Below are 18,886 nucleotides of genomic sequence, written 5' to 3'. Positions count from 1 at the left end.
GGGGGTTTTTTTTTTTTTTTTTTTTTTTTTTACTTTTTGTCTTTTTTACTGACCAGTAACGGGATCACAACCCTCCATGTCGCACCCACACCATGGGATCCGAACTCTCGGCAGGAGCGCCACCACGCTCCGAAGCGGCGCACTCTCCAGTGCGCCACCGGGCCGGCCCAGAGGGAGGTTTTTTAATACATCAAAAGTAAAGACTTTCTTTATAACCTAAGACCCCCTCTGAGATTTTCCTCTGGTTAGCATAAAAGGTGAGATTCTAGTAGGGAAGATGAACCTTGAGAAGAAGGTTAGAAGGAAGGGGAAGATGGGTCTTATCATAAATCAGCCAACAAGACTATTTGAAAGGGGGTACTAATGACATGGATTTGAGAAGAGGGTAACTGTACATTGAAAAAGTCTCAATTTCATTAGTCAACTGGGAAATGCAAACCACAATGTGAGAGTACTATCCATCCACAAAAATGGCTAAAATGGGTGGGAGGGGCAGGGAAGACCATACCATGTATTGGCAAGGTTGTGGAACAACCAGAACTCTCATATACTGTTGGGAGTGTAAATTGGCCTAATTACTTTGGGAAAACAATGGGCAGTTTATCTGCTAAAGCTGAGCATATGAATATACTCAATGGCCCAGCAATTCCACTCCTAGGTATATATGTAATAAAAATGTGAAGATTAATTCACCAAATAAAGATGTACAAGAATGTTCTGCATAACAGCAGTATTTGTAGCCCTAGACTGGAAACACCCAAACTGGCATCAATAATAGAATGGATAAATAAACCATGGCATACTCATACATGAATGATGATGATCCACAAATACATGCAACAATATGTTTAAATTTATTTTTTATTTTTTTGGCAGCTGTTTGGTACAAGGATCAAACCCTGGACCTTGGCATTATCAGTACCACACTCTGACCAACTGAGCTAACTGGCCCGCCCCAACATGTGACAATACGAATTAATGTGGGCTAACAAAGCCAGACACAAAAAAAGTACATCTTGTGGAATTCCATTTGTATAAAGCTTAAAACAGACAAAACTAATTAGAAGTCAGAGGAGTGATTACCCTTGGTGGGGGTGGGAGTGGGAGATGAGTAATGACTAGAAGGGGTAAGAGAGAAGTTTCTGGAATGTTGGCAATGTTTCTTTACCTGTGTACTGGTTTTAAGGTATGTTCACTTGGGAAAATTGGAGTGGTGTGGTTATGATATGTGCACTTTTCCCCATGTTACACTTCAATAAAAAATTTGAAAATATATATACATGTGAAAAAAGGTCTATTAGTTTGAAAACAAGGTCACTGTATGTAAATACCATATAAGGTGATATAAAGTGCATAAGAAAAAAAATTTAAAAAGCACGGGCAAGGGGCCGGCCCATGGCTCACTCAGGAGAGTGTGGTGCTGATAACACCAAGGCCACGGGTTCAGATCCCTATGTAGGGATTGGGCCAGTTAGCTCACTTGGGAGAGCGACAACACCAAGCCAACGGTTAAGGTCCCCTTACTGGTCATCTTTTAAAAAAAACCTTAATTGGGCCGGCCCGTGGCTCACTCAGGAGAGTGTGGTGCTGATAACACCAAGGCCATGGGTTCAGATCCCTATGTAGGGATTGGGCCAGTTAGCTCACTTGGGAGAGCGACAACACCAAGCCAACGGTTAAGGTCCCCTTACTGGTCATCTTTTAAAAAAAACCTTAATTGGGCCGGCCCGTGGCTCACTCAGGAGAGTGTGGTGCTGATAACACCAAGGCCACGGGTTCTTGAATCCTTTCTCTTTGCTGTGATCAGCAGGCTGTTTAACAAACGCATCCCCACTCCACAATAGCGTTCTACCTGAACACAGTGTTTGAATGTGTAATCAAGGGGCTGATCTATTTCATTTTAGATTACACAAATAGAACCACGAGACATCTATAATAAAAGAAAAATATCCATATTTATTAATAAAAACTTTTTCATAGTTTAGCTTTTCTCTTTCTGTATCACATTATAAACTAATGGTTGCTCAGACTCATGTCCGAATAATAATTTATCACGAACTAGACAGCAGAAACCCCTTTTAAACTGACTTCTTGTCCTTTTATTATCATCCCTGCTATTTTCAGTAATTTTTTGGTTTCTGACAACCACATTCCAGAGACATTTTGATTCTTCCTATCCCGAGATATGGCATCAGCTACCTTGCATGGACTGCAGGTCCCTTTTAGTGGAGAGCAATGTTAAAGAAAGGGCTAGAAAATTTATTTCTAAGGTTATAAGCTCACATTGATTTTTTCTCATTTATCAATGTGGTACCAGCCTCTACTTCTATTAGGTATGTGATTTCATCAACTATACCTTTTCCTTTATATCTTTTAACTTTCTATAAACTTCACAGGACAGTATTTAGTATATACATAATAGGCACTTAATTACGTTGAGTGAACCATCCAGATGAATAGTTCCTGGACTTCCCATTTGATGGAGGTTGCTGACTATAGTCAATGGGAGGAAAGGCAATGATGGCTGGCTGCCCAGGCCTGGGGAGCTCTACCAGAGGCAGACATTAAGTTCTGTTGGCAAAGCAGGTCTGTTGGAGCTCTGCTCCACTACTCTTGGCCATCTACTCTTTTCTGTCTTAAGGCTACAGTTTACTATCTTCTGTATGTAACTACTTAAGAGACCTCTGCTGTTAAACTCTAATGGAGGGGCCGGCCCGTGGCTCACTCAGGAGAGTGTGGTGCTGATAACACCAAGGCTGTGGGTTCAGATCCCATATAGGGATGGCCAGTTAGCTCACTGGGTGAGCATGGTGTTGACAACACCAAGTCAAGGGTTAAGATCCCCTTACCAGTCAACTTAAAAAACAAACAAACAAAAAACAATTCTAATGGAGGATTTGAACATGGCCTTTAGTTGCCTTTCCAGTAAGGTGCACCTCTGTCATGCAGGCAAGGGTCTTAAGGCACACCATGTTGAGGGCTGCTCAGCAGTCTAAGGACGGTTGGCTGCCTTTGGGCTGCATGGCCATTCCTTACTCAGTCAGCTGTGGTAGCAGAGAAATGTGGTACTAAGCATGGTGGTTTACAAGTAAGGTTATACATGTATCCGGTATGTCAGCCTAGACTGCCCACTTCCAGAACTGCATATCCAGATGGGAAATGACTGGCTTGAGTGGGAAATACATGCAGTCCCATTATACCTCTTTCCTTGTCTGGATAGATTACCCTCCATTTGCCCTCATCCTTCCTGAACAGTACCTAGCACAATTCTAATGCTCCATTGATCACCACTCTCGATTTTATGCTTAAGATATATTTGTTGAATAATGAATTACAATAGCTTTCATGACAGGAACTATAAAATAAATACTAACCTCTGAGTGCCTACTCTGTGCTACATACTTCACATATATTAAATCTAGTTTTCAAAACAACTGATAGGCATTTGCCTACTTTAATTATGAGGAAATGAACAGAAGATGAGTACTGTGCCTAGACAGAAGCCACCAAACTCTCTCGTTAAACCTCTAGTGATTTATAAAAGTATGCTTATAAACCATAGAATGACTGTGAAACTAAAATCCATGTATTACAGAAACTGTCAATAATTAGAGGAATGTTTAATGATATTTTGAAGTACAAAGGGCACTATCCCTCAGAAATAGGAGCTACTCAGAAATTTTATGACATCAAATTATGATCAGGATAATCAGGGAAGTCTCAATTCAAATCAGCAGATACATAATATGAGGAAGAGAGACATTCACTTATTATACTTGGGGAAGATACATTTGACCCTGATCAGGAGGAGGTTGGGCTAATTCTACACACTGGGAGCGGGTAGGAATATGAATGGGACCCAAGTTATACTCTTGGGCATCTCCTCATACTTCCTTGCCCCACTGTAACTCAGACACATTCAGCAGCCATGCCTTCAAAAGCATATGATCAAAGATTAGAGAACATATAATGTAGTCAGTTGAATTATGCCCCCCAAAAACGCCCTGAAGCTTGAATTGTATCCCTCAAGTTTTATGTATTAGAAACTTAGCTCCCACTGTGACTTTTAACAGGGTGGGAACTCCTATTATGGTAATTGTAAGGTGGGGCCTTGAAGAGGAGATTGGGTTGTAGGATAGTGCAATAATGAATGGATTAAAAATGGTGGTCAGGGGTATGGTTCTGAGGGCTTTAAAAGAAGGAGAGAGTCTGTCTCTCTTTGCTTTCTCTGCTTCCACCATCTTGCAATGTGAGACCCCTGGGTCACTGTTTCCACCACCAGATGGATTTTGGACTTTCCAGCCTCAGAAACTGTGAACAATAAATTTCGTTTTTCTTTATAATTACCCAGTTCTGTGTATTTTGTTATAAGCAACACAAAATGGACTAATACAGAAAATTGGTACCAGAAGTGGGGTGTTGCTTATAAAAAATAATTGAAGGGGCCGGCCCGGTGGCGCACTGCTACAGTGCGCCGCTTGGGAGCGGGGTGGCATTCCCGCCGAGCGTTCGGATCCCACATACAGACCGGTTCCCGCTCACTGGCTGAGCGAGGGGCGGGCGCAGCACCGAGGGTTGCGATCCGGTTGCCGGTCCCGGTCCGGTACGGGCGTGACACTGAGGGTTGCGGTCCGTTGCTGGACACGAAAAAAAAAAAAAGACAAAAAAAAAAAAAAATAATTGAAAATATGGAAGCGGCTTTGGAACCGGGGGTTGAGGAGAGGTTTGGGGAATTTGGAGGAACAGGCTAGAAAAAGCCTAGATGCTAGTGAAAGTCTTGAAGAGAAGAAAACCAGGCAAAATTTTAGAGACTGGTTAAATGGTGGTGACCAGAATGCTCACAGACATATGGATCATAAAGACCATTCTAAGGAGGTTTCAGATAGAAATAAGAAGTTTTTCAGAAACTTCGGCAAAGATCACCCTTGCTGTGAACTGGAAAGGAACTTGGCTGCATTGTGTCCACACCCTAGGACTTTGTGCAAGTTAGAACTTAGGAATTGTGAACTGGAGTATTTGGTAGAAGAAATTTCTAAGCAACAAAGCTTAAGGAAGCTGCATGGCTACTTCTAATCGCCTACTCTGAGTTATGGTAGCAGCAACAAAGGCATGACATAAAGCCAGAATTTAAAAGGGAAGAGACAGTAAAGATTTGGAAAATTTACAGCCTGGCCATGTGCTAGAGAAGCAGAGAATAATTTCAGAAGTTAAATTCAATGGTACTAATAAGATTAACACAAAATAACAGGATTATCAAGAGAAGAGGGAAAAGGTCCTGAAGGCATTGCAGAAGCCTCTGGGGCCAACCCTTCCATTTCAGGGCCAAAGGCCTAGGGAGACAGAGTGGTGTTGGGGAACAGGCCTGAGGCACCCTACACGGGTTTGTTGCTCAGGGCCACCTCCAGAAGCTGCTTCCAGCACCAGCACACCAGCTGCTTTGGCTGCTCCAGCTGTGGGTAAATTGGCCCCAGATGTGGCTGGACCTGCAGCTTTGGAAAATACAAGTGGGAAGCCTTGGCAGCGTCCACACGGTGATAGGTCTGCAGGCTCGCAGAATGCCAGAGCTGTGGAGGCTTGGGAGCCTCCATCACAATTTCAAAAGATGTATAGAAAAGCCTGGGGACCCAGAAAGAGAGAAGTCACAGGGGTGGAGTCACTGCAGACAGCCTTCACTAGGGTAATGCCCAGCAGAAATGTGAGGTTGGAGTTGCAGCAGGGAAACCCCATCAGAACCATGTCTAGTGGAGCCATGAGAGCAGGACCACCATGGAGACCCCAGATCTGTGGAACTACCAGCATGCGAGAACTAAATCATCAGCCTGAGACCAGGAAAGCCACAGGAGTGGAGCTGCCTAAGGACTTGTGGACTCAACCCCCACAACAGCATGCAAAGGAGGTCAAACATTGAATCAAGTTACAAGATTCACCAGCTTTAAGATTTAATGCCTATCCTGCTGGGTTTCAGACTTGTTTGGGACCTGTTTCTCCTTTCTTTTGGCCTATTACACCCTTTTGGAATGGGAATATGTACCCTATGTTTGTCTCACCATTGTATCTTGGAAATGGACAACTTGTATTGATTTCACAGATGGGACTTTTAACTTTGGACTTTTGAGTTAAAACAAGTTAAGACTTTGGGGATGAAATGAATGCATTTACATGTGAAAAAGACATGAGTTTTGGGGGGCCAAGGGTGGAATGTAGTGGATTGAATTATGTCTCCCCAAAACTCCCTGAAGCTTGAATTGTATCCCCCAAGTTTTATGGACATGAGTTTTGGGGGGCCAAGGGTGGAATGTAGTGGATTATGTCTCCCCAAAACTCCCTGAAGCTTGAATTGTATCCCCCAAGTTTTATGTATTAAAACTTAGCTCCCACTGTGACTTTTTTTTTTTTCCTTTTTGTCTTTTTTACTGACCGGCAACGGGATCGCAACCCTCGGTGTTGTGCCCACACCGCGCTCAGCAAGTGAGTGGGAACCGGTCTCCACATGGGATCCGCACCCTTGGCGGGAGCGCCGCCGCGCTCCCAAGTGGCGCACTCTCCAGTGAGCCACCGGGCCGGCCCCCACTGTGACTTTTAACAGAGTGGGAACTCCTATTATGGTAATTGTAAGGTGGGGCCTTGAAGAGCTGATTGGGTTGTAGGATCATGCAGTAATGAATGGATTAAAGATGGTGGTCAGGGGTGTGGTTCTGAGGGCTTTAAAAGAAGGGGAGAGTCTGTCTCTCTCTCTCTCTGCTTCCACCATCTTGCAATGTGAGACCCCTGGGTCACTGTTTCCACCACCAGATGGACTTTGGACTTCCCAGCCTCAGAAACTGTAAGCAATAAATTTCGTTTTTCTTTATAATTACCCAGTTCCGTGTATTTTGTTATAAGCAACACAAAATGGACTAATACATACAACATAAAAATGGAGGTGATATTGGTCAAAAAAAAGATAAGAAAGACTGAGAGTTTTGGTGTCCTGTTTGGCTGAGAGTGAAAAGAGTTCTGGACCGGCCCGGTGGCGCACTGGAGAGTGCGTCGCTTGGGAGCGCGGTGGCGCTCCCGCCGAGGGTTCGGATCCCATGTGGAGACCGGTTCCGCTCACTGGCTGAGCGTGGTGCAGGCACAACACCGAGGGTTGCGATCCCGTTGCCGGTCCCCGGTACGGGCGCCACACTGAGGGTTGCAATCCTGTTACCGGTCAGTAAAAAAAAAGGCAAAAAGGAAAAAAAAAAAAAAAAAAAAAAAGGAATAAAAAAAAAAAAAAAAAAGAAAGAAAAGAGTTCTGAATGACTAGCTTGATTATGAACAAGGTTCTAAACAGGTAAAACCTGAAAGATCATGGGAGATGTGTATGTCTTCGATATGTTACACTAATGAATTTCTCTTCATGAAAAAATGGCCAAGGAGTTAAGGGTGAAGTCTTTTTTAAAATTTTTTTTTAAGCCATTTTTCTTTTGGGCTGAGCCCATGATAAAAAGCCACCATACAAACAGCTATAATTCTTTCAAAACTGGCTCCTTTCCTGAACTAGGAGGCTTCACTCCTCTTTGACCCAACAGATCTTGCCATTTTCTCCAAGCTGTACAGTTCCACTGGACACCAGCTGGAGGGCTGCAGGAAATATTTTATGTTCTGCTAATTTCACTCTCTCAGACAGAGTCGTAACAGTGTCACCCCTCTTCACGGGAACAGCTTCTTGTAAAATAATTTGTCCAGCATCTACGTCTTCCTGTGAAAGAAAGCAAAAGTTTTGAACATTACTTCTAGCTAATGCAATTGACATCTAAAAACGAGTACTATTTTGGTAGAAAAAGACATACTCACAGTTACAAAGTGTACAGTGCACCCAGTAATTGTGACTCCAGTTTCCAAGACTTGCGCATGGGCATTTGAACCCTTAAAAGAAGGGAGCAAGGAGGGGTGGACGTTGAGCATTTTTCCTAGAAATTAAAAAAGCATAGTGGTAAGAATTTTAGAATCCCATGTATTCTGTCAAAGGAATATGTTTTCCTGTCTAGAATCAGAAGTCAAACAGAAGTTGGATTTCTGGGATGGCTGTTTTCTTTGCCAAACATAGAGATGAGGTAAAGAGAAATACAGTTCTTACTGGAGGAAGTCCTGGTAGCAGCACATGCCTGCCTTGCACAGCCAAAGGCATGCTGGGCAGGCTCTGAACAGGTAGCCATGGTGACAGGAAGGTGGGCGGGGGGCGTCTAAGCTGGATGATGGTAGTGCTCCTGAAGAAAATTTAGGTTGTGACTGGCACATACTATCAGAAAGAGGCAAGAGGTTCTTGAATAATGTCTGTGTGCTTGACTTCTAACCACAAAGTGATGTGTCCTCCAGCTGCATTAGCTAGTTCTGTGTGCCTTATGTTACCAAAGGCATTGCCTGTTTTATATTACATCACAAGGCTCTACCTATATTCACCTAAGGAAACAAACTCTTTGGTGAGAAAATGCATTTATTCCCCAAATGTGTACACAAAAAATGAAAACAGGATGCAAAGATTTTGGGGAAAAAGGCAATAACACAAGATGGTACGTGTTTTCTGGCAACAATGCCTTCCTTCCCATCTTCTGGCAATGGTGTATACTTCCTAAGGAGAGGAGGGATTCTGCATTTTGAGAATTTCACTTCCTCTTGCTTCTAAACAAGTAAAAAAGGTTCTTCTGAACATTTATTCAGAAGATGAAATATTACCTTTACAGTAATGTGAAACAAAACTGAGTTACTTTTTATTAGAAGAAGTGATTAATTACAGCAAGCCAAACAAAATGGATAGATAGCAGATTAATGAACCATCATTGGGTCATTCTTAGGACTAAAGGAAAGGAAATTAATTTATGACCTGAGTTAAGTAAAATATTACAGTAAATATTCACTACTGGGATTGTTTGGCAAGTTCACTACTGAGATTGTTTGACACTTGAGTTCATTTTCAGTTGATTTCCAACGAAATGTCAAACAATTTTTGCTTACCATTCCACTTTCTGACAAAGGGGCCAGATAGAATTCTCATGAATCCTGCAAGACAGACTATGTCTGTGGAGAATTCTTCAAGGACTTGGTCAATTGCATTATCAAATTCTACACGATTTTTATATAATTTATGATTAATTACCTGTAATAGAAAAAGATAAGCACAATGTTTTCCAATGAATTATCAAAAATTAAAATTCACACTTTACATAGATCATTTTTCACTTCCTTGTGAAGACACAACCAATAGAAGATAATTAAGGAATGGACAGGATAAAGTAGAAAGGCAAGCCTAACACCCACCCAAAATGCAGAAGTCCAAAGAACAAGTGCTCCACAGACCCTGACTCTGTGAGGGCAGATTATGAGCTTAAATACAGCCTGCAGTTAAGATACTTTCCCAAGTAACTTACTTTGGTGGGAATACCAGCTCTTTCTGCTTTATCTAACCCAGCCACTGCAGCTTTGTTGGAGATAACAACAACAATATGTGCAGAGCTATTTGGATCCTGAGTACTGTCTATAAGTGCTTGGAGGTTCGATCCTGAAAAGGGAGAAAAACACAAGTGAGTTCACACTTATTAAAAAGAGATATGTGCCATTTTGAATAGGGAATTGCCAACCTTTCTGAATAAATGTCTTGGAAAAGACTGGCAACATATGTCAGACTTTTAAATTCTATTTCTCTTGGGATAATGAAAAACATAGGTACTCCTGGTTCTAGGGATATATAAGATAGTATCTTATGATCTAGCATTGTAGTAGAAATAATGTAACATGATTTTAAAACTGGTTGATGAGAAATATGCTCTTTACCCTCTCAAGAATAAATCACTATGGCCCTTACCATAGTTTCTTTGCTTCACCATAAACTCGGGCCTCAATGATATAGAAGCCTTAAAATCATTTTGTAAAGCAATTATATTTCTGGGGATGTATTCTAAGGAAATAATCAAATACGCACTTAAGGACATCTTGTACATTTACAAAAATGTTCACAGCAATGTTACTTACAATGGAGAATAAAAATCATGATATATCCATCTTGAAGAATACAATGCTCTTATCCAAACCCCTCTATCCAAAAAGGCCAAACATAAATTCCTTGTTCTTAATATTCTTAATAATAAAAAACCTTCAACTATTTTAAGACTTTCCAGCAATGAAGCTGTGATACAAAAAAAGTTGGAATTTCCATCCTTTCTGTCTTTTCTAGTTTCTCTTTAACCATCTTTCTCTACTTCTTTCTTTGGGAGTTGTTTCAAATGCATAAGAAAAGTGGAAAGATTAAGGATGTTGAAAAGATAGTACTCCTGAATGATTCCTCCCCACTCCCCTCAGACTCTGCTGAGAGTATCCTTACAATCTGAAAGAGTTTTTTTGTGTGTGTGTGTCCATAGGTGGGTGAGGGGTAGGGGTTGGGGTTGGGGCCAGGGAGGAAGGGAAGAGCATTTCCATAGCTCTACAGTACAGAGGAAGCCACATCTTACCTGTTCCAGATATTAAGACAGCCACTCTTGCCTTTTTTGGTTTGACAGAGAAATAGTTTTTCAGGGAGCCATTCTCTAAGACTGACCCATTTATTCGTATGGTTTCAATCAGATTCTTGACTTTCACACGAGGGGAACCTTCATTTAAAACATACCCATAAATAAATAAATAACAATTGTGAATTAACAGGAATAATGGAAAGAAAAATATTTTATGAAAACTTTAGAATACCATATTTTATTCTGGAAATATGGTATGCAAGGACTAAAATGAATAACAGGTTTGTATCACGTAACATTACTCATTCCTAAAAACTTCCCAAAGGTGAATGTATGTAATTACCTACTTTAGCTAAGAGCTATAGAGCACATTACTATATCGAAGCATATAGGGGATGTATTACTGCTTGCCACTGGTCTGCCCCTACTTCCCAAATCTTCCCAGTGAGATCATCCATGATAGTGCCATAACCTCCTGGCCTTGGGCAGCCATGTGACCCAGCAAGTCAATTCAAAGACTGGAGAAAGCGAAGGTCTCTCTATAAGATATTGAGAAAGAGAAGGTCTCTCTTATTGTAATGTGAGCTGAAGGATGTTACCTTTCTAGTATTTGGAGAACCTGCCTGAAAATGAAACCTACACAACAGAGGAAATGAAGGCAGATACAGGCAAAGTATACAAGCTCTGACATCTTTGTTAGCTGATCTGAGTGGATTTTGTGTCCCTGTGCTAAGTTCTAGCACTTCTAGCAGAGTCCCAACTAATACACAGTACTTGTTAGGGTGCTTGCTCACTATTCCTTGAATTGAGGTGAACTACAATGCACAGCCACAAGGTCTTGTGTGCAGGGAGATTACTTTGGGAAGAGATCCTGTGAGGTGTAGTTGCGCACCTGTGAACATTACACAGAAGTGTCAGAGTCCTGATGTGGAAGTGAAGAGTACGTGGTATCACTGGGGTGGGTGCTGTCATATTACACCTGTGTAATGATAGTTGCCATAGCAATGGCTGGAATAAAAGGTGGGCACAGAGCCTGTGAGGCAGGGCTCTGCTCTATTTAAGATGATATACCTAAAAACAAATAAGGAGCGATTACCTTCAGGACATGCCACCACACTGCCTATCACCCAGGCTTCTTCCTTGTGCTGCTGAATATCCCTCAGAATCTGCTCTGTCTGATCCTTTGATACCACGAGGGCAGCCCCAACCCCACAGTTAAATGTTCTGGCCATCTCTTCTTCAGAGAGGTGTCCTTCCTGTTGTAACCATGAGAAGACTCTGGGGATCCTCCAGGACCGGGCATCTGAAAATAGGCAAGAGTTGTTTAACCTACCTATTGCCTCACACAAAGTAAAAAAATATGTACATATACAAAGACAGAGACATTACAATCAGGTTTTGCTATTTTATATAGGGTAAAAGTACAAACTGACTTTTCAGAAGTTTTTTTTTTAGGATACATGTGTATGTAAGACATTAAGAACATTTTTTGTTTACACACTTGCCAGTATTCACAATTGAGTGAAGTTTTGTGTTGCATTAACTAAATAGATCCTTAGAAAATCCCTCATGGATTACATGTGCTAGTAGTTGAATTCCAGTAAAGGCTGGCATACCATTCTTTTTTGACTGTTTAGCTGAGTCTTAGTGATGAGCAAAATAATTCTAAATAGGATGCAAAACTAGGTGGGTTATATACAGATTTAGAAAAAACGGATATACCATTCAAGTCATGCTACATAGAAGGTTTAAGATCAACACATTGTCCATCTCATTTATTTTAAAATTTATACTTAGGGCTGACTGGCTAACTCAGTTGGTAAGAACACAGCCTTATGACACCAAGGTAATAGCTTCAAATCCCTGTACCAATCAGCCGCCAAAAAAAAAAATAAATAAAAAAATAAATAAAAATTAAAGAAAAGTAAAATTTAGAATTCTTAGGTCTATACAAGAATATGTATTATTAATACATTTTAATAATATGTATTAATACAACCAAAATCTCCAATAAAAATGTTTAGGTAAAGGTCTATATACACATGCAGAAAATTCCTCAATAATAAAATAATTTGGATAGTTCTTTGCAGTCTACAGTTATGCGATCTAATTTCCAAAACCTATATTGAATTATTTATGAAGCTCCCAAAAAAGGGAAGCCACTTAGCTTTTTGTTAAATAATAAGGATTCTCTTTTGAATCTGTACAGAATTTAAAAAAAAAAAAAAGAAAAAGAAGGTTGATTATTGGTTCCCCCTGTTTATTTGGTATATTTAAGTATAATCAGTTGTTTCATGCTCTGGAATTGATACAATTTTTAAAATGTATCACATGTCTATGAATCTTCTCCTGTATTAGAATTAATTTCCTTTATACTAGCTAGGAAACATCCATTCTTAAAAGCCGAGCTCAAGAGATTTAGTGACTACCATGTTCACTATGCTCTCAATAGTCAAGTCAACAGCAACTTCAAATCAAATAGGAGTACATCCATAAAACGGAATAATCTTCATCAAAAATGTTACGACAAGTAGATGTTGATGATATATTAAATGGCAGGAAAAATACCAGATTACCAAACTACAATCTCATTTTATCCACAAGTTTTACAAAGTATTCATTTGTAGAAACAAGACTGACAGGCTAAAAGTGTAGTTTCTACAAATGAACACATACTTATGAATAATACAAGTCGTAATTTTTTTTTTTTTCCTTTTTTTGTCTTTTTTCGTGTCCAGCAATGGATCGCAACCCTCAGTGTCGCACCCGCACCGGACCGGGACCGGCAACGGGATCGCAACCCTCGGTGCTGCGCCCGCACCTCGCTCAGCCAGTGAGCGGGAACCGGTCTGTATGTGGGATCTGAACCCTCGGCGGGAGCGCCACCGCGCTCCCAAGCGGCGCACTGTAGCAGTGCGCCACCAGGCCGGCCCGACAAGTCGTAATTTTAATGTCAAAAATTTCTGACTTAAATCTATTGTTGTCAAAGTATGTTTCCTGGAAGAAACCTTAGAGGCTGATTCAAGGGGTTTTTATTGGAATACAGACATGTATAACTCGAAACATAATGGTTTTCAGGAATATGGCTATATCAGTTTTCAATTTCCTAATGAGGTGAGCATAACATTATTTTTAACCAGTGGTATGCTAGAGCCAGGTCGTAGATGCTGTTAAACACAGACATTTTTCAATTGGCTATGGTGGGAGTATTTAAATCACAGAAATTGGCAAATGTACAAATTAGTTCTGCCTCCCTTCTCCATTCATCAGCATGCTACTGTTTTTCACTATTTGAAGAGAACAATAAAGAAAATACTTCTTTTTTTTTTCCTTTTTGTCTTTTTTTGTGACCGGTAACGGGATCGCAACCCTCGGTGTCGCGCCAATACCGCGACCGGCAACGGGATTGCAACCCTTGGTGTTGCGCCCGCACCACGCTCAACCAGTGAGCGGACCGGTCTCTATATGGGATCCGAACCCTCGGCGGGAGCGCCGCACTCTACCGAGTGTGCCACCGGGCCAGCCCATGAAATACTTCTTAAGGTTTTTGTTTATGCTCACTGGAAAGCACTTCTATCCAAGGAATGCCTTAAACCACTAATTTAACCCTCCTATGAACCCTTTAACTCTTTACTATGCTCATTCCATGGATCTGGAGGGGATTCCCACTCAATCCAAACCCAGCTTGTCTGTTCCCATTCGATCATGCTCCTCCCTACCTTGCATATTTCCTCACTTCTACACAACCTACTTCTGACTCTTTGGATTCTATCCTAGCTTATTCACCTCTATCCACAATGGCTTCTCTCCCATGAATGACCCCTGTTCCTGCCCAGCCCAACTGATCAACACAATCAGTCTGTTTTTTCCTGTTCTGACTTATAGGCTATACACACTCTTATTTTGAGAGGAAAACTACACAACCAGCTTCAACCTCATTTGGGTCTTATTCTTGTTTCTGATCTTGACTGCTTTATTATTTTTTTCTCTCTTCAAACTCCAACACCAAGTCTGCTTATCTCACTAGGCCCTTAATTCTTCTCTGGAAGTTATTTTATGTGAACTTCCTCAGTTTTTATTCCTTCGAAACAATGTACATTAGTTGACTATGACAGCTAGAATAGTTGAACTTTGTCTCTTTATTCTATAAAAACAGGGAGGGAAAACCCTGTCCCACACTATGGCGAGTACATAAGTAATCATTTCCCTTTCCTTTTAACCAGTAAGTTTCTTGAAACAGTAATCTCCACCCACTGTGTCTACATTTCTGCCACCCATTCCCCCCACGATAATCTGGTGGGTGGTATCTACCTCCAGTAGGCTGCTTTTGGACCTAACTGGCCTCCTTTGGGTCCTCATCCTAGATCTCTGTGTTGCACCTGACACTGCTGACCAATGTCATGTTAAAATTCTTCCTTGGGTTTGATGATGATACTTTTACATGGTTTACCCACCTTCTGACTGTTCTTTTCAGTAATTCTACCTTTGAGGAACAATATTTGGTCCCTTCCACTCTCTCGGCTATAACAATTATTACGTGCATATAATCACCCAACTTATCTTCAGCTTGACAACTTCTGCTCACAGACAACTTGAAATAAACATACTGAAGATTAAAAAACTGTATTCCCATTTCCTACTCCAAACCTTCTCTTACTCATGCATTACTGACGTTATCATCTACTCCCCTGCTTAACTAGAAACCTGGGACTTTTTCCTTCTATGGGTAAAATGATTCTCAAATTTGTCTTCCTTCTCTATGCCTTGATTCAGGTCCTTTTATTTCCTGTGTGGACTATGTAGTAGCTACCATTTCCCATCCTGGCATGTAGGGTTCCATCTTGATAAAGCTTGAGGTTACCAATCCCCTTGGAGGATCTGCTTATAGCATTTCATCTTTACACAAACCAATTACATGAAAGGATTTTACGCCTTATAAATATGGATAATAAGGCAGAAAGAGGAAGAAAAGAATCAGCCTATTTTTCTCCCAAGAAACCCCAATGATCAAGAATTCTCCATGTATAATAATGTGTGCACTAACTACCCACAGAGTTTTCTCCCACATGCGTTTTTATTCCTTAAGAGTTTTCTAAACAAAAGTTCCATTTAATTATCTTACCTAAATCCACTCCAAATTTTTGAGGGAGGACTCTGGGGATGTTTTCTAGCAATCCTCCACCAGTAATATGGGCAAATGCTTTGACATGTCCTGAACGTAGGATAGGTAACAGTGAATGGCTGTAGATTCTGGTTGGAGTCAGAAGTAAATCCCCTGTTTATTGGAGGGATAAGACAAAAACTGAGCCTATGAATTTAAAACGAAAACATAAAACAACTCTGAAATGGAGAATGAGTTCGACCTTGTACAGACAAACCAGTTGTACAATAATATCCAAGCAGCCAAACCACAGGATAATGTAATACATTCAAATCTAGCTTTAAGTAATGAGAGACTAAACCCACAAAGTGGTTACTCAGACATTTTCAGGCAGGACAGTTTAAACGTGAATGAGTTTACCTAAAGTCTGGTCACCACAACCATCAGGTGCTGGAGAGGAGTAACGGAGGGAAGATTTTGCTACAATTTTCCTCACAAGGCTAAATCCATTGCTGTGAAGACCAGATGAAGCTATTCCAATAACAATATCCCCTTCAGTGATTCTTTCCAGGTGAGGGAGTTTCTGATCCCGTTCCATGGCACCGACAGCAAAACCAGCGAGGTCGTACTCTCCAGGAGGATACATGTCAGGCATTTCTGCTGTTTCACCTCCTGGCAGGATAAGACAAGAGCAAAGAAATCACATAATATTTAAAAATCTGCCTAGGTAACAGTAACACTAGCTATTCTTTTTTTTTTTTTTTTTTTTCCTTTTTGTCTTTTTTCGTGACCGGTAACAGGATCGCAACCCTCAGTGTCGTGCCCACACCATGCTCAACCAGTAAGCGGATCGGTCTCTATATGGGATCCGAACCCTCGGCGGGAGCGCCGTCGCGCTCCCAAGCGCCGCACTCTACCGAGTACGCCACTGGGCCGGCCCAACACTAGCTATTCTTAACACGAACAATTAAACATGTGGCTATAACCTGCAAACAGTCAATAAAACATACTCTATTAGCTGCCTAGCAGAACTTTCAACCAAGCATGATTTCAGGGGAAACAGCACTAATCTCTACAAAGGGTGAGATAAGGTAATAACAAGTATGCATGTAGCTTTCAAACATTACAACTTTCATGGGATGAATGCCCAGTTGAATATAACATCATTTCCATGCCAGTTTAGTTTCAGAAATACTTTCACATACTTTATCTTTATAATCACTCCATTTTCTAGATGATGTATAGTATCTTATTTGCCACATCTTGTGGATATACAGTTTCTCTTGCTAGCTATATTGGCACCATTTTTACACATAGGGCTAAAATACAGTAAGAATAAGGACACGTGATTAAAATGGATGATCATACCAAGGAGAGCACATCCAGCCTTTCCACAAGCTTTAGCGATTCCAGCAACAACAGCTTCAGTTGTACTAAGGTCAAGTTTTCCGCAGGAAAAGTAATCGAGGAAGAAGAGTGGCTCTGCTCCTTGTGCCAGAATATCATTTACACACATTGCAACCAAATCTTGACCAATGGTATCATGTTTATTGCATAGCTGCGCAATCTACAGAAGAACAATATAAACATCTACATTGGAGAATAAGCTCCAAATTGTCAGTTTATCAACGGAGGCTAACAAACGCCACTGACTTTGGATAGCTGCTCTTAACACTTAAAGACAAAAGAACACTAATTTCTGATAAGCCACTTGGTCCAAAACTATCCCTTTTTATCTCCTAAAATACTCTCTCATCCAAATAAAGCCTCAATAATATTTTGTTGTTAGAAATGTGCAGATATGTTAAGCACATTATATGGTTATTTGATATGGTTCTTTTTAGCTCATTTATGTCAGGAGAGAAAAAATATGTATTTGATATACAGTAAATTCCCTCTTATCCATCAAAAAAGGCCTTTATTCACAAAGGTATCTGATTACCTTCAGTTTAGTTCCAACGCCATCTGTTCCAGAGGCCAGGAGAGGATCTTTGAAACCAGCTGCTTTCAAATCAAAAAGACCAGCAAAACCTCCAAGGTCAACTTCACAGCCTGTTGAAGAAGAAAGTTAATCACCTGCTGCATTATAACAGATTAGTTAAACATGATATACATACCACTTCTTCATTAGAATGGCTAAAATAAGAGATGCCTTTCTTAAGAATAGAAGATAGCAACATGTGCTCAAAGAATTGATCAAGAAAATAATTAAATATTAAAGGAACACATAATCATATATCTTTTTAAGTTTAACATCACAGATAAGAAATGCTATCCTTAATATTACAGACAAGAAAGCAGAAGACTATGGGTTTGCTTTAAGTAGGGCAAGACTTATAGAACCTGGCATTAATTTGGAAAAATTTGCTCAGTGAAATATAAAGCCCAAATCAATTCACAATGTCTGTCAAATTTAATGAATTAGCAAAGTATAGGATCTCACTTACCTGGTCTGGAGGTGGCTTTTGCTAAAGGCTGAATCTTCTTGACTAGCATATTTCCAGCTGCAATGTCTACCCCAGATTCCTTGTAAGTCAGGCCCCTAAAGAATTAAAAAACAAAAGCAAGGAAACAACTAAAACATCACCCCAATGCCAGGGAAGTTTATTTTAATCTTAAAATACTATTTAAAGGGCCGGCCCGGTGGCGCACTGCTACAGTGCGCCGCTTGGGAAGCGCAGCGGCGCTCCCGCCGAGGGTTCGGATCCCACATACAGACCGGCCACTCACTGGCTGAGCGAGGAGCGGGGGCAACACCGAGGGTTGCGATCCCGTTGCCGGTCCCGGTCCGGTACGGGCGCGACACTGAGGGTTGCGATCCGTTGCCGGTCACGAAGAAAGACCAAAAAAAAGGAAAAAAAAAAAAAATTTTTTTTAGATCACATTAGGTAATGTGAAAATCACTTGAGATAGCTTCTGCTTTAAATAGTACTTTTTTTTTTTGTCTTTTTTCGTGTCCGGCAACGGATTGCAACCCTCAGTGTCGCGCCCGTACCGGACCGGGACCGGCAACGGGATCGCAACCCTCGGTGTTGCCCCCGCTCCTCGCTCAGCCAGTGAGTGGCCGGTCTGTATGTGGGATCCGAACCCTCGGCGGGAGCGCCGCTGCGCTTCCCAAGCGGCGCACTGTAGCAGTGCGCCACCGGGCCGGCCCTTTAAATAGTATTTTAAGATTAAAATAAACTTCCCTGGCATTGGGGTGATGTTTTAGTTGTTTCCTTTCTTTTGTTTTTTAATTCTTTAGGGGCCTGACTTACAAGGAATCTGGGGTAGACATTGCAGCTGGAAATATGATAGTCAAGAAGATTCAGCCTTTAGC

The 18,886-nt window shown here is 41.1% G+C and overlaps 1 protein-coding gene across 1 annotated transcript in view; it reads right to left on the bottom strand.

The window, feature by feature from the left end:
• Window positions 1–7,401: 7,401 nt before the first annotated feature.
• The window catches only part of GART (phosphoribosylglycinamide formyltransferase, phosphoribosylglycinamide synthetase, phosphoribosylaminoimidazole synthetase), a 24,589-nt gene continuing 13,104 nt past the window's right edge, over window positions 7,402–18,886 (bottom strand). Inside the window, exons 12-22 of the mRNA XM_008567127.1 lie at window positions 18,015–18,109; window positions 17,510–17,619; window positions 16,936–17,134; window positions 15,988–16,239; window positions 15,589–15,741; window positions 11,563–11,769; window positions 10,467–10,604; window positions 9,390–9,520; window positions 8,977–9,118; window positions 7,819–7,934; window positions 7,402–7,723 (exon numbers count right to left, since the gene is read on the bottom strand). Coding sequence (XP_008565349.1) covers window positions 7,532–7,723; window positions 7,819–7,934; window positions 8,977–9,118; window positions 9,390–9,520; window positions 10,467–10,604; window positions 11,563–11,769; window positions 15,589–15,741; window positions 15,988–16,239; window positions 16,936–17,134; window positions 17,510–17,619; window positions 18,015–18,109 — 1,735 coding nt within the window. The 3' untranslated portion in view covers window positions 7,402–7,531. The remainder of the gene's footprint in view (window positions 7,724–7,818; window positions 7,935–8,976; window positions 9,119–9,389; window positions 9,521–10,466; window positions 10,605–11,562; window positions 11,770–15,588; window positions 15,742–15,987; window positions 16,240–16,935; window positions 17,135–17,509; window positions 17,620–18,014; window positions 18,110–18,886) is intronic.

The sequence above is a fragment of the Galeopterus variegatus genome, unplaced genomic scaffold (assembly GCF_000696425.1).
Source record: "Galeopterus variegatus unplaced genomic scaffold, G_variegatus-3.0.2 Scaffold294, whole genome shotgun sequence".
NCBI lineage: Eukaryota > Metazoa > Chordata > Mammalia > Dermoptera > Cynocephalidae > Galeopterus > Galeopterus variegatus.
The sequence above is the reverse complement of the archived record's forward strand: the minus strand, read 5'-3'. Positions and strand labels throughout refer to the sequence as shown.